General features: G+C 41.2%; 1 protein-coding gene across 2 annotated transcripts; it reads left to right on the top strand.

Moving 5' to 3' along the window:
- Positions 1 to 1,353: 1,353 nt before the first annotated feature.
- Positions 1,354 to 16,108, top strand: LOC118399609 (regulation of nuclear pre-mRNA domain-containing protein 1A-like). 2 transcript variants are annotated; one of them, XM_035795835.2, is made up of 7 exons: positions 1,354 to 1,787; positions 5,123 to 5,252; positions 5,542 to 5,648; positions 7,339 to 7,430; positions 7,739 to 7,865; positions 12,095 to 12,270; positions 14,547 to 16,108. In XM_035795835.2, the coding sequence occupies exons 1-7, from the start codon at positions 1,637 to 1,639 to the stop codon at positions 14,700 to 14,702; spliced, it is 939 nt and encodes a 312-aa protein (XP_035651728.1). In that variant the 5' UTR covers positions 1,354 to 1,636; the 3' UTR covers positions 14,703 to 16,108. The 2 variants fall into 2 exon arrangements, with proteins under 2 accessions (XP_035651728.1, XP_035651729.1); XM_035795836.2 differs by lacking the exon at positions 14,547 to 16,108 and adding an exon at positions 12,833 to 12,917 and having other exon boundaries at positions 1,355 to 1,787.
- Positions 16,109 to 16,218: the final 110 nt, after the last annotated feature.

Here is a 16,218-nt window from a genome sequence, read left to right as displayed (position 1 = left end):
ATATTCGTCGCCAGACCCACTGGCTCCAGGTCATCTACAAGTCCATGCTAGGTAAAGCTCCGCCTTATCTCAGTTCACTGGTCACGATGGCAACAGCCACCTGTAGCAATCGCTCCAGCAGGTGTATCTCACTGATCATCCCTAAAGCCAACACCTCATTTGGCCGCCTTTCGTTCCAGTTCTCTGCTGCCTGTGACTGGAACGAATTGCAAAAATCGCTGAAGTTGGAGACTTTTATCTCCCTCACCAACTTCAAACATCTGCTATCTGAGCAGCTAACCGATCGCTGCTGCTGTACATAGTCTATCGGTAAATAGCCCACCCATTTTTACCTACCTCATCCCCATACTGTTTTTATTTATTTACTTTTCTGCTCTTTTGCACACCAATATCTCTCTCTACCTGTACATGACCATCTGATCATTTATCACTCCAGTGTTAATCTGCAAAATTGTAATTATTCGCCTACCTCCTCATGCCTTTTGCACACAATGTATATAGACTCTCTCTTTTTTTCTTTTTTCTACTGTGTTATTGACTTGTTAATTGTTTACTCCATGTGTAACTCTGTGTTGTCTGTTCACACTGCTATGCTTTATCTTGGCCAGGTCGCAGTTGCAAATGAGAACTTGTTCTAAACTAGCCTACCTGGTTAAATAAAGGTGAAATAAAATAAAAAACATGAATGTTTGCAACCAGGAAATGACAGAGCAATTTCTGAATTTTTTATTTCACCTTTATTTAACCAGGTAGGCCAGTTGAGAACAAGTTCTAATTTACAACTGTGACATGGCCAAGATAAAGCAAAGCAGTGCGACAAAAACAACTACACAGAGCATATTGCACCTTTAAGTAACCCTTTGTCTTGTTATACTTTTTATTTTATGTTTGATAAAATATACAAAAAATACACACAAACGACAACATCATTCAAACATCAACTATATCACAACTGCCTTGATCCACTAGCACACACACCCATCTTCAATGCCCGCATCACTTTCTGCTACATGGCCTGAAACTGCACCATTTTATTTCTCTCTGTAGCCCACACACTTTTAATACTTAAATAATAAATCATTAGATATTTCCATTGTATTAACGATGGTAGATTGATTGATTTCCAAGTTCCAAGCCATATCTTGAACTTTACAGACAGAGGGGTTAAAAGTAATTTGCTGTGTTTTGTAACCATACCAAACATAACATTTGAGACTAATTGGTATCCCGGAATTACGTTTACTATGATATGTCTAGTCCATGAGATCAGGCTGCTAACACAGTTCATGAGATTGTTACGAGAATGTAAAAATAATGCAACTTGGTATGTTTTACAAGCCACATCCCGCCTTCATTCTAGAATGAACCAATGGAAACACAGAAACATACGTGCACGGAAATAAAGGAGACAAAGTGACCCTACCTCTGTCCGTACACTTGCAGGGATGGATTTTTAAAAATACAGAAACAGACGTGCACGTAAATAGAGAGGGTAAAGTGACCCTGCCTCCGTTCGTACACACTTGCAGGGCTGCAGCGTTTGCACAAGCATATCGCGTGCTAGCCCAATTGCTAATTTAGCTAGCTGTAGGCCCTAGCTAGCATCCAATATTTGTTTTCCCCAAAAGTCGTCGACATGTCAGCTTTTTCAGAGGCAGCGTTGGAGAAGAAACTATCGGAGCTTAGCAACTCCCAACAAAGTGTTCAGACACTGTCACTTTGGCTTATCCATCATAGAAAACACTCGAAGACCATCGTCAACGTTTGGTTCAACGAATTGAAAAAAGGTAATGTTAGTTAGTTAGGTGAAGTATGTTCATCAATATTAACATGTATCTTCTATTTAGATATGACCGTGTAGTCATGCATATCAAGTGTAGTTAGCTAACATGTTAACGAACAATTGCGAAGGTTAGCTAGCTTGCAAGCTTTTTAGCTAGCTACTGTTAGCTGAACAAGCAATGTTAGCAACTTAGCTAGCTAGATGGCTAACCGTTGCAAGTAAACAAACACCAAATGTCGTCGGCTGCATCACAATCTACTAACCGTGTCATCAATTGATCTAATCTAAATAACGTAAATTTGTCAGCTACTGGCGGTTGGATACTTTACTTACCAGCTAACTTGTTTGTCAATTGTGTAGCTAGCTTACAGTAGTTACTTAATTAAGTGCAAATAAAGGCTTGCTAACAAGCTAGTTATCAAACTTTACGTTTAACGTTAGTTCTAGCTCCCCGGAAGGGTACTTGGGGATAGTCGGTGAACAATCAACCTGCTAAGGTATTGCTGGAATGGACAACAGGACTGGCACGAGGCCCCAGTCAAGCCAGCCAGCGGCTAGCTAGGTACCTCGAGTCCTTTATGAAGTTGCAATTTAGTTACCTGCCTAGTTAATACAGTGCCTTCAGAAAGTATTCCCTTTGAATTATTCCACATCTTCTTGTTACAGCCTGAATCCCAAATAGATTGTAGCAAATGTATTACATTAAATTCAGAAATGTCTGATTTCTCAAGTATTCACACCCCTGAGTCAGTATTTTGTAGAAGCAAATTTGGCAGTGATTACAGCTTTGAGTCGTCTTGGGTATGAATCAGCTTTGCAGAATTGGATTCGATGATTTCAACGGTCTTCCTTGCATATTTACTCAGACTCTGAATTTAGATGGGGAGCGGTGGGGAAGGGGAATCTTCTTTACACAGATTTGCATTCAGGCCAAGGAGTGCAATTTGTCTCGGACAACAGAATCTTGTTTAAACTGTGATTATGGGTTATTTTGTATGTGTTTGATGGGTGGGAATAAAAATCCACTTTGAATTTGGGCTGTACGTCGAGGGATATGAATACTTTATAAATTCCCTATATCTCAAAGTTGGGTCATTGGAGTGATTGCTCTGATAGTGAATGAGAATGCAGTAACTATTAGCTCGCTACTCATTTGAGTCCTAAAACCAGTAAAATCTTTGAAATTGTTGTTTATTCAGTGCAAGTCCCCTTTTTGCTTTCATCACATCAAAATAATTGTACAAACTCATTGTTTTAACCACCTTTTATCGCGGTTGCAGCCAAATGTATTTTTCAGTTGCAGCATGTTTCTCACAGGTGATCAGTGTGCTATTTAATCCCTCGGTTTTCCGTTAACACTCGCTGTGACATGGCTGTGTGGGAACACTAACCCTATGAAGGTGTGTATCAATCTAATTTTAGATTAAATTGTTATTTCTCGCTGATATGAAAGATCGGGTCCTTATGCTTCCAAAACCGTACCTCAGGCGCTGCACTTTAATGTTAAGACATGAACTAAACTCCCCTGTACAGAAGACCCCTTCATCCAATAACTTGTGGAATGGCGATCAAGTGGTAGGTTATAGCCTATATGCTTCATGCATCTGTTCAAAATGATTGCAAAGTGCCTCTTATGAAACGTTTTCCAAAAATGTATCTCTGCATCACATCACTGCACATGAGTGATGGGCTATATCTGAAATAAGTTGACTGGAATTAGCCTGCTTTGCCAAGGAATGTTCACAATAAAATTACACGGAAACACCAATGGAACTTGTATTTTTTTAAAGGTTTTCTTACACTACACTACCACAAGGTCTCAATGATTACAACAGGTTCCCACAGGTATTCAATGACTGCCACATTCAGCTGTAGGGTGGCTAATTATTTTGGTCTTTTGCCATGTGAAATTGATGAGATGTTATGTAAAATGTGTTTGGGAAGGGGACAATCTGCATTGTGTATGACATTGCCTACTGATACTTGTAGATGTCTCTCGTTTTAAAGCCTACTGCCTAAATACAAATCTGAGCTTTTGTGGTATTTGATGCGGTCTGTTTTTTCGTTTGGTTAAAAGAACCCAATGATATCCCATTTGGGCCTCGGTATTTTGGGAGCTGCTCATACTTCTGTGGACTGGGAATAGCATCTGATGTCTTAGCATTGCCCTGCCTGTAGTCTACTCATGGTTAGTTGTGCTCTCATTTTTGTAGGTTTCTGTCATAACTTTCTTTTGTCATTTGTGTTTTGAATGAGTTCACTAACAATGTCACAGGGTTAGCTCTGGCTTCAAGTCTTTATGAATGGCTACAAAGTCTTTTGTGCTGTGTACTAGAGGTCGACCGATTATGATTTATTTTTTTCAACGCCGATACCGATTTATTGGAGGACCAAAAAAAAAAGCTGATACCGATTAATCGGTTGATTTGTAATTACAACAATACTGAATGAACTATTTAATTTTAACTTAATAAAATACATAAATAAAATCAATTTAGCCTCAAGTAAATAATGAAACATTACATTTACATTAAACATGTTCAATTTGTTTTAAATAATGCAAAAACAAAGTGTTGGAGAAAGTAAAAGTGCCATGTGAAAAAGCTAAAGTTTCAGTTCCTTGCTCAGAACATGAGAACATATGAAAGCTGGTGGTTCCTTTTAACATGAGTCTTCAATATTCCCAGGTAAGAAGTTTTAGGTTGTAGTTATTATAGGACTATTTCCCTCTATACCATTTGTATTTCATTAACCTTTGACTATTGGATGTTCTTATAGGCACTTTAGTATTGCCAGTGTAACAGTATAGCTTCCGTCCCTCTAGTTAGCGCGTGTTAACTAGCCAGCCATTTCACTTCGGTTACACCAGCCTCATCTCGGTAGTTGATAGGCTTGAAGTCATAAACCAAAGCATGTCCAGCTTTTTGTTTACTTCGGCTGATCGCTCAGGGGGAGAAACCCTAAAGGCAGATCCACTTCCTACAATAGAGTTACATAACACCTGTTTGTCAACTGCATAATGATGTATGGGCAGTGGAGTTTTGGCTTGAATATGCAGCGTCATACTGTTCTGCTGTTAGGTCATAACACAACACAGGCTGACTAACTGGGTTCTAAGTTAGTCATGTGTAGTCTGCCTGAGTCGTCCTCTCCCCTGTAACTATTCCACCGGTCCTTGCTCTAAATGACAATGTGTTCTTTCAACTTGCCTGGTAAAATAAGGGATAAAGGTATCCTGATTTGAAACCCAGCAGGAGCATTTGACACTTGCCTCTGTTGCTTTGTGTAAGATCACTCTGCTTTGACTGTTTCCCACACTTGACTGTGATCTGTCTGCAGCCAAGGTATCCAGGAAGCTCACCTTCCTCTACCTTGCCAACGATGTCATCCAGAACAGCAAGAAGAAAGGACCCGAGTTCACCCAGGACTTTGCTCCTGTCATCGTTGATTCCTTCAAACACGTGTCCAGGTGAGAATCAAACCTGGCTCCCGCTGTTTTAGTTATTGTCGTGGTTGGCAGCAGGGTAGCCTAGTGGTTAGAGCGTTGGACTAGTAACCGGAAGGTTGCAAGTTCAAATCCCCGAGCTCACAAGGTACACATCTGTCTTTCTGCCCCTGAACAGGCAGTTAACCCACTGTTCCTAAGCAGTCATTTAAAATAAGAATTTGTTCTTAACTGACTTGCCTAGTTAAATAAAGGTAAAATAAAAAAAATTGTCACATGAGCCTTCTGATGGTAATTGGATGTGTGTGTGCAGGGATGGAGAGGATGGATGTAAGAAACAGCTGGGCCGGGTTCTGTCAATCTGGCAGGAGAGAGCGGTGTATGAGAACAACCTGCTGGACCAGCTCTCACACGTTCTGCGTAAGTACCCTCCTAACTAACGGACACCTCGGGTGTGTTCATAGTCTTAAGTGTCTTCCTTGTCCTGGCCTCTTCCATGTACTCTGATCTGAAAACATGTATTCAGACTCCTTCACATTTTCTACATTTTGTTACATTGCAGCCTTATTCTAAAATGGTTTAAATATTATTTTCATGTCTATACACAATTTTTGCACTTTTTTTAATTGATGTAATTTAAAAACATTTTTTAACAGATACCTTAGGTGTTCAGACCCTTTGCTATGAGACTTGAAATTGCGCTTAGGTGCGTCCTGTTTCCATTGATACTTGATGTTTCTACAACCTGATTGGAGCACCTGTGGTAAATTCAATTGATTGTACATTATTTGGAAAGGCACACACTTGTCTATATAACGTCCCACAGTTGACAAAGCATGTCAGAGCAAAAACCAAGCCATGAGGTCGAAGGAATTGTTCGTAGACCTCCAAGACAGGATTGTGTCACAGATCTGGGGAAGGGTACCAAAAATGCCTGCAGCATTGAAAGTCCTCAAGAACACCGTGGCCTCCATCATTCTTACATGGAAGAAGTTTGGAACCACCAAGACTCTTCCAAGAGCTCGCTGCCTGGCCAAACTAAGCAATCAGTGGAGAAGGTCCTTGGTCAGGGAGGTGACCCAGTACCCGATCGGCAATCTGACAGAGCTCTAGAGTTCCTGTGGAGATGGTTGTCCTTGTGGACGTTTCTCCCATCTCTGCAGCACTCCACCCATCCGACCCTTATGGTAGTGGCCAGATGGAAGAATCTCATCAGTAAAAGGCACATGACAGCCCGCTTGGATTTAGCCAAAAGGCACCTGAAGGACTCTCAGACCATGAGAAACAAGATTCTCTGGTCTGATGAAACCAAGATTGAACTCTTTGGCCTGATTGCCAAGTGTCATGTCTGGAGGAAACCTGGCATCATCCCTACAGTAAAGTGTGGTATTGGTGGCAGGCAGCAGCATGCTTTGGATGTTTTTCAGCGCGAGGGACTGGGAGACTAGTCGGGATCGAGAGCAAGATGAACGGTGGAAAGTAGAGGGATCCTTAATGAGGGGCAGTGCTAAGTGGGGGTGGATCCCCCATTTTGACAGACGTGCATTGCGTTAACCAGCCTGATAATAGCTCACTTCCAATCTGGTTCATTTCTCTAAACTCTGAATAGAATAGGAATTGAGTTATAGGCCGACTCAGTCTGCCTCTAGCCTAGTCTGCCTCTAGCCTAGTTTTTGTTATTAAGCCTCAGTTCTCTTCAAGTCGTCAAGCACTAGGGCAGCCCAACTCTTCCAATGCATTGTGGAAAAGTGTGTCAAATTCTACTAGATGAAATAGGTAGAACATCATGGCATTTTAAAACACTTGATTTTAGAAAATTCCCATTGTGTATGTATGTAATTTTTTTACTGGAAATGAGAAGTTCCTGGAGGTGTTGATTTCTGCAGCGCATCCCTGTATCTTATTGTTCAGCTGAAATGAGTGACTGAATTTATACTAGATTTTCAATGTTGTGTTCTGTTAGACTTTTTTTTATAGCGTACTCAATTGGCCTACTCGGACGGAAGTATGTGTATTCAGACATGGCCAGTGTCAAAGGATGTGACATAGTATTCATATCAGTATGTTGTCATCTTCACATGAGCGCTCACCCTGTATCAATGTTCCACAGTGGGAGAGAAGGCCAAGAAGAGGCCGTATGAGGAAATTCAACTGGATGACCAGGACATGGCCTCCCGGAGCTCCCCAGCAGAGCCCCCACAGGTACAGGCCAACCCAACACCTCACAGGGGGGGTGGCGTGGACTGTGAGTGGGCTGTTTAATGGCTATGTTCATTCAACCGATCTGAGGTTCTTTCTGTTGTTGCATTTACCTCTTTGTATCCCACTTTATGTTTTTTGTTTTTTTTGTATCCGCATGGCGTTAAGAAGTTTCTTTGTTATTTTCTCGGATGTTTGGCCTGCTTTCTAACTGCAATGTGGGAGTCTGTCCCCATCTGTCATTTCTTCCTTCTCTTCTCCCATTCTTCCTCACTCTCCCCCTTCCCTCTTTTTCTACCCCTCACTCTCAGACGGCAGAGTTAATCCGGGCCCTGCAGGAACTGGAGAATTCCGCCACTGGGGACTCGGCGCTGTGTCAGCGGATCTCCTGCCTGCCTGCTGAGGTGCTGGACACGTCACTACTGCACAGGATCACAGGTGGGCCCTGGCATACACTTCTATCCCACACTCTTGCACCAGCTACAGTCAGCCCTGCGGAATGCTCCCTAGTGCCACTGGGGGTGTGGTTCTACTCCAGAGTGTGGCTTGGCCGTTGCACTACTGCTGTGCTGACCCCTGCAAGTGCCCTAGTTGTTTTTGATGTTTCGGGGAACGTGTTAGTGTCTTCTGAAATCTACGACAGACGCCATGCTACACATAAACCATACTTAGTCAGTTCAACAGTTAAACAATATATTAGTTGGCCCTACAATTAGCAAGGTTCTCAATCACATACAGTACATTTGGAAAGTATTTAGGCCCCTTGACTTTTTCCACATTTTGTCACATTACAGCCGTATTCTAAAATTGACTAAATTGTTCCCCCCCATCAATCTCTCATCGTGACAATGCAAAAACAGGTTTTTGGATGTTTTATAAATATCCCATTAGTATTCAGACCCTTTACTCAGTACTTTGTTGAAGCACCTTTGACAGCGATTACAGTCTTGAGTATGATTTTATTTTTACCTTCATTTATTTAGTCATTTAAGAACAAATTCTTATTTTCAATGACAGCCTAGGAACAGTGGGTTAACTGCCTGTTCATGGGCAGAATGACAGATTTGTACCTTGTCAGCTCGGGGGTTTGAACTTGCAACCTTCCGGTTACTGCTACAAGCTTGTCACACCTGTATTTTGGGAGTTTCTCCCATTCTCCTCTGTAGAAACTCTCAAGCTCAGGTTGGATGGGGAGCGTTTCTGCACATCTCTTTTCAGGTCTCTCCAGAGATGTTCGATCGGGTTCAAGTCCGGGCTTTGACTGTGCCACTCGGACATTCAGAGACGTGTCCCGAAGCCAATGCTGCATTGTCTTTGCTTAGGGTTGTTGTCCTGTTGGAAGGTGAACCTGCTCCAGAGCACTCAGGACTTCATCAAGGATCTCAACTTTGCTCCGTTCATCTTTCCCTCGATCCTGACTAGTCTCCCAGTCCCTGCCGATGAAAAACATCCCCATAGCATGATGCTGCCACCATGCTTCACCGTGGGGATGGTGCCAGGTTTCTTCCAGATGTGACGCTTGGCATACAGGCCAAAGAGTTCAATCTTGGTTTCATCAGACCAGAGAATCTTGTTTCTCATGGTCTGAGAGTCCTTTAGGTACCTTTTGGCAAACTCCAAGTGGGCTGTCATGTGCCTTTTTTTAGTGAAGAGTGGCTTCTGTCTGGCCACTATACCAAATATGCTTGATGGGTGGAGTACTGCAGAGATGGTTGTCTTTCTGGATGTTTCTCCCATCACCAGATGAACTCTGGACCTCTGTCAGTGAACGTCTGGTTTTTGGTCACCTCCCTAACCAAGGCCCTTCTCCCCCGATTGCTCATTTTGGCTGGGAGGCCAGCTCTAGGAAGATTCTTGGTGGTTCTAAACTTCAATTTAAGAATGGGGGCCACTGTTCTTGGACCTTATATGCTGAATACATTTTTTTGGTACCCTTCCCCAGATCTGTGCCCTGACACAATCCTGTCTCGGCACTCTACGGACAATTCCTTCTACCTCATGGCTTGGTTTTTTCTCTGGCATGAACTGTCAATTGGGGGACCTTTATATAGACAGGTGTGCCTTGCCAAATCATGTCCAATCAATTTAATTTACTACAGGTGGACTCCAATTTGGGTTGCAAATTGTCGGAAACGCTGTTAAATTTCCGGAAGCTTTCCTTGAAGTTTAGGGAATTTTGTTTTAATTAATCAGAAGTGGGATACACAAGGCAATTCTAGTTGTGGCTTATTTTAGTTAAACTATCCCCAATTCAATGGAATTGCAACCCTCTGCATGCACAGTGCTCTCTTCCATCATGTACAGCTGATTCTCAAGATCTTGCACACTAATGAGATGCTATTGAGCCCACACTACACTCTGTGCCAAGGACTACCTGCTTTCTGGTAAGTTTTGATTACAATACTGGGAGAGGTGAATATATTTTAAGACTAGATTAAAAAAAAAAAAAAAAAAAATGTAAATAGTAGCCTATAGCAAAGTGTGTTTAAATATTTTCTGCTGGTTAGTTTTTGCTACCTTGTGGGTTTTAGCTTGCGTGAGCCTGCTAACTGAGTGTTAATTCACCTGTTTCCATACATGTTTAATTTGGAACATCCATCTTACAAAGGAGTTGTTTAATCTAACTGCCTAACTATATATCTGTACATGGAATTGTTTTTGTTTTTTTCTCATTCTCCCCCCTTATCTTTACAGGAAAATGCCACTGGCACGATCTGATGTGTCGAGACATTTCACTGCAGCTAATGTAGGAGGAAAAGCTATGAACATTTGCAAATACTGTGAAGAATGCAACAAAGACGCAGAATCATCTGGCCAAGTGCATAAAGTTCCCTCAGCGCTCACAACAAGCAACCTCTGGAAAAAGTCCCTTTACTTCTATTCGAGGTGAAAATGATGAATCAGACACTTTATCAATAGCAACAGCTTATGGTCCTCCTGGAATCAAAGTTGTTTTTGTTTAACTCAAGAGGTACGTAGTCAGAGAAATGCTGATGAATGTCTTGCTAAAGCTGTGTATGCAACTCACCTCTGCTCACAGGCAATGTGTATTGGAAGATTTTTTTTCTCTCATCCTGTCTGATTTTCAGACTCTGCTTACAGATGTAAGAGAAATCTGAACTGCCCTGCCCACTTCAATGTTGGTCCAAGCAGAGAACTGCAGTTCTGAAATACATTTAAAAAAGTGTGAAGACTTCTGCCTGAAGCCTATACATGCCACAGTGTTTGTGTTGGACCCTAAGTGTGCTGGCACGAGCATCCTCCTGTCTGTTGCAGAGATCAACAATGCCTATGGTGTCATCACTACCATGTCTCGCCACAGGCCAAGGTTCTTGGCAGTCTGGCGAAGTACATTTCCAAGCAAGGGCTGTGGGATGGAGATGCAATATGGCAGTCGTGCAAACATATCTCATCAGCCACCTGGTGGAAAGGACTTTGTGGATCTGAGGCTCTTTCCCCTGTTGCCACTTATCATACTCTGAATCCCACCAACATCAGCCGCCTCAGAGCGCAACTGGTCCTTGTTTGGGAACACACCAAAGCACGCAACAGGCTGACCAGTACAAGGGTTGAAAAATCGGTGGCCATCCAGGCAAATTTGAGGCTTTTTGAGCTTGACAATGAGCCACCCTCAAGGTTGGAAAGGGACATGAGGCCTCAGTCTGATGTTGAAGAGGTGGACATTGAGGTCCAGGGCGAAGACATGGAAGACAACCAAAGCTTTTGTTTCTAAACTATCATTTTACAGATGTTAAAAATACTTTGGAGTTGCGATGGATCATTCAAAATTGTATTTTATTCAGGGAAATCATCCCATGTGAAGAGTCTACTCATTTAATTAAAGTTCAATTTGTAACAACTTTTTTTTTTCTCTATTGGAAGGATTTAATCATTTGCAACTGTCCCCTTCAGGTAAAATGTTTGTCTCCATATATGGTAAATATATCCAATGCAAAAAAAATCATCATTTTTAAATGGTATTAATATTAATTCCCATACTTTGCCATGGAAAGTTACCACCTCTGGATATTCCCCAAAATGTGCAACCCTAACTCCAATCAAGCTGTAGAAACATCTCAAGGATGATCAATGGGGCGGCAGGTAGCCTAGTGGTTAGAGCGTTGGATTACTAACCGAAAGGTTGCAATATCGAATCCCCGGGCTGACTAGGTACAAATCTGTCTTTCTGCCCCTGAACACTGTTCCTAGGCCGTCATTGAAAATAATAATTTGTTCTTAACTGACTTTCCTAGTTAAATAAAGATACAATGGAAACAAGATGCACCTGAGGTAAATTGAGTCTCATAGCAAATGTCTCAATACTTATGTAATTAAGATATTTAAGTTTTATTTGTAATTCATTTCTAAACCTGTTTTCACGTAGTCATTAAGGTGTGTAGATAAGGGGAAGAAAATATTTAATCCACTTTTAGAATAAAGCTGTAATGTAGCAAAATTAGGAAAAACGTTAAGTTCTTTGCCACAAATGACAAAGGGCTGTTTGGTTGGAGATTTAACAAGGCTCTTAAGTCCTCACCCGATTTACCTAAATGCTCATTACAACCACCCTGTCAGTGCTTGATATCGTTTGTCATCATTGGAGACACTCACTTGTCGCAATTAACCCATTCAGCTGAAGTGAAAGCGTTCTCTCCTCCCTGTCTCAGATAAAGAGCAGGGCGAGCGCCTGTCCAGGCTGGTGGAGGAGGCTTGCTTGTTGCTGGCAGACAACAGCGGACGTTTAGCGGCAGAGGTCGATGACCGGCGGCAGCTCACACGCATGCTCACCCTGTTTCTACACAGCCAGAGGGATGGCCTGGCCCAGAACGAGCAGAAACTAGAAGTGCGTAAATCATCACCTTTATTTTTTCACTACTCTTGTCATTCTCCAGCTTCATTCTGTCTCTCTCACGTTCTGTTTTTGTAGCAGGCTTTTTCCTCAGTTTGTGTCCTGTATCCCCTCAGCCTTTTGAATGTCTCCAATTGAATAGACTGTGGACTACTCACATTTTGCCACAAGCAACACTTCTGAAGTATAATGATCTGTCCCTTACGGAGTAAAACTTTGATGGGAGAAATATTTTTATTTGGCCATGTCCAAACTTGAGATGCACGCTTAACTGGAACGGTCATTCTAATCCTGAATTGATGTCAGTGGGAGATTTGCACAACAGTTTGAGTTAGATGTTTACCTTAAGTTACGATTCAAGTCGTTATGCCTCCACTTTCCAGTGCTGTCATTCACATGATTAGTACAGGCCCACCATGCTTTAGCGAAGATGACATCTCTCACCCCATTACTTGCAGAACTACAATCTATTGCCATTGGATTCTAATACACAGTGGAGGTAAAATGTGTGTTTTTGCAATTGCTGAATGCATAACTGTCCAGCCTTTACCCACAGGAAGTCGGCAAGATCAAGTATTCTGGTCAATGTATCTGCAGTTCAACAAATCTCTTGTAATAAAGAAAAAAAAAGAGAATAAAAATGAATCTGAGTGCTGTTATTTGCCTTTACTTGTGTGCATATTGGTGGTGGTGGGTTGAATGACTCCAGTCCTATTTGATAGACCTCTTGACTTATGGTATTAAATAATAAATTCAACTCTTAAGCATAACGCTCAACTTCACCTGTTATGTTATCGCATACACATGACATTTTTGTATATCCAAACCAAATACTTTACATTGGAAATAGCCATTGAGGTCATAGCTTCAACAAAGTAGACCAGAGAAATTGGATTGAATGCCGTTTAAAAGTTCTACTCCATGCACAAAGTAATGACAGACGGGCTCAAATATTTATTTTAAGTATATTTAGTTGTGGTTAGTGTTAGGTTATAACACTCTTACTCATACTGGGGTAGTGAAAGTGTCTGAAATGGGCATGTTCAGCAGGTGTATATTGTGTTCATTGACCATTTATACTAGCCTTTGGTTTTCTCAATTTGAATTGTCAAGCCCCTAAACCAGGTATGGGCCACTTGCCCTAGAAGGCTGTAGTAGGTGTAGGCTTTTGTTGCAGCCCAGCACTAACACACAATCACTAATACTGGGTCACCCCTAGACAATTTTCTTTAATCGGGTGTTAAGAGCCGGCCTGGAATAAAAAGCTGAATGCTGCAGCTCCCCAGGACTTGAGTTGCCTACCACCTTTCTCTAAACATGCCTCTTTGTGTCAGGACTATTGTCTATGGCTATTTTCTGACTTACCATGGCTGTTTACACTGGCAGTCAAATTCTGTTATTTTCCTCTAATTGGTTTTTAGACCAATCAGAGCTCTTTCAGAGCTGATCTGATTGGTCAGAAGACCAATAATTGAAAAATATCAGAATTGGGCTTGCCTGTATAAACAGTCATTGTTTGTGGGTAGTTTTACTCTTCCACTCTGAGGATAGGGGTTGACCTAGTTTTTACCCAGTTGTGCAGGGGAGTCATACACTTCAGTTAAGGGGTTGTTTTCAAACTGGGCCTTTGTTACAGGCCTTAACATATCCTTGACTTGCCTAGGATGAATTTATCCCACACTAATTTGACTGATTTAATGCTCAATTTGCATATATTTGAATAGTTTGAGTTAAACTGACTTAAAAATAGTCAGTAAGGAGAAACACCTTGGTTTTTCGCTGTAGTAAATACATGACTGGATCAAACACTAGTTTCTGTCACTTCAAATTTAATGGAAGGATTTCATAGCTCACAACGAATGCCAGAATGGCTATAGGAAGGTTATTTCAGAAATATTTCCTTTGCCATAAAAGCTGTGATCCTGATGTGAGAGGTTGATGTAGGGGGGTGGTTTTCAGTTCAAGAAACAATTCCTAACACAAACTAGTAATATAAAACCATGGAGAAAGAATGCACAGCACAGTTTTCACTCACTTATCTATACTTTAATATGTTCTGTTTGCCACTTAAAGTAAATAGGACTTCACAATCAAACCAAAATGATTGAATGTCATCAGTTTACTCTGATGTGCCCAAATTACTTTGTAAACCCTCCCTTTCCCTAACCATTGTGCTAAAAGGTTGTGTCTAATAATTGAACAGTTTATCCCACTCGAAGTATGTTTTACAAAACATATCACATCACTCTTCATACCTACTCTTGTTTCAGGAGTACAAGCGCAAGCTGGCACGGGTGACCCAGGTACGGAAGGAGCTGCGTACTCGTCTCAACAATCTACCAGACCTCTCTCTGCTTCCCAGTGTGACCAGTGGACATTTGCACCTGCCCTCATCTGGTGTCGAACTTTATGACCCCACAGCCTGACAGTTCACCTGTGCTTTTCACCCATGACTGACCACCCACCCTCTGATTGACATCTCTCACCATATCGTTTAACATCTGGACTTCATTGCACTACTTACTGTTTGACCTAGGCTCTCTCCTATCTTTCCCCATGTAGTCATGTTTATCATTGCTCCCTGACCGACACTGTCCATGCCTCTCTTACCAGTCATCATGTAACCCTCCCTCCTATTTGCCAATAATCTCTCATCTTTTCACAACGATAGATCATTTGTCTGATATATAATATATATAGAATTGATATATCCTATGCTTTCACATCTATTGCTATTTATTGAAAAGCATGACCCAGGTTTTCCATACATAATGAACTCTCTTTCTTCCCCTATTCTGTTCTTCCTCTGAATACATGGATACAGTGATTCCCTCTTGGCTTTTACCGACAGTCTTCCCATGATATTCCTTTTCTGTTTTCCCCTCTCTACCTAACCCCAACCTCCCGAAAATGGTCAGGAAGATATTGTTGTGATATTATTTTTGTATCGACAGGTATAGTGAATTTAGATAGCACCAGAAATTGTATACTGAAGTAGTCCCAATGAATACATCCCCTCTGTATGGTATCATTATAATCAGCTGCAGTATTTTATTACAAATGATTATCTTTGTGTTGTTTTATAACTGTTCTAAAGTATTCCCATTATGCGGACACAGCTCATGGGTTTTAGATCTTGCTCTTGGGTGCTTCACTAATAGCAGGGATTGTTTCTGTTTAAGTTCTATATCAATGGCCTTAAAATAGTTAAGCATGTTCAGAGAAGTTCTCTTGCCCAGATTTAATTGCAAAATTAAATAGTTGGGAAATGTTAGGTTACTGTTAAAAGTAACAGGTTTGAATATGTTTCACTTGTTTTGAGAAAAGCTTTTGAGAAAACAGAAACATGCATTGTTCATTGTAAACATTGTTCTTGAAGCGGATAACCAATTTATTTATTTTTACCACATAGACAAAGTTGCATGTAAATACCAGGAACCAATTGGTTTTATCTTGTATGGTCGTTATGGGCTCTCCAAAACCTGCTAGTCATTCCAAAAAAATCCTTGAGTCTCATTGCAGATGCAGCTTTATAGAAGTTGAAGGTCTCCATAATAGTTGAAGCCTTTCCCATTTTGGAACAAGTGAGTTGAGACATCAGTGTTGTGTGCTTGTTTACTGTATTATTTACTGCCCCTTGGCTTTAACCTCTAGTGAATGTTGTTCAGCCGCCTATGACAGCTATGCTCTTTAAAGAACTTGAAGGGGCCCACTGTTTGCAAAACCATACCTTATAACTTACTTGACTGATTTGAAAGTGTTCATTGAAACACATTGTTGTAACGCGTTCAGTTCTCAGAACCAAATAAACAGCAAAACAGAGGATAATCTATCAATACTTGTTGTCATGTTTGTCTGCATCAATCCAGAATTATTTATTTTGGGGTGATTATTACCTGTAGTTTTAAAATGTGCATGTGTACTTGCAGTGACACATGACCT

Source organism: Oncorhynchus keta, chromosome 20 (assembly GCF_023373465.1).
Source record: "Oncorhynchus keta strain PuntledgeMale-10-30-2019 chromosome 20, Oket_V2, whole genome shotgun sequence".
NCBI classification, from domain to species: domain Eukaryota; kingdom Metazoa; phylum Chordata; class Actinopteri; order Salmoniformes; family Salmonidae; genus Oncorhynchus; species Oncorhynchus keta.
The sequence above is the reverse complement of the archived record's forward strand: the minus strand, read 5'-3'. Positions and strand labels throughout refer to the sequence as shown.

What these genes read in the sequence shown, in the direction of transcription:
- LOC118399609 (XM_035795835.2), top strand. Translation starts at nt 1,637, where the DNA reads ATGTCAGCTTTTTCAGAGGCAGCGTTGGAGAAGAAACTATCGGAGCTT. An exon ending in TCCTTCAAACACGTGTCCAG is followed by an intron (nt 5,253 to 5,541) that starts GTGAGAATCAAA and finishes GTGTGTGTGCAG; the next exon opens with GGATGGAGAGGATGGATGTA. An exon ending in CCAGCTCTCACACGTTCTGC is followed by an intron (nt 5,649 to 7,338) that starts GTAAGTACCCTC and finishes AATGTTCCACAG; the next exon opens with TGGGAGAGAAGGCCAAGAAG.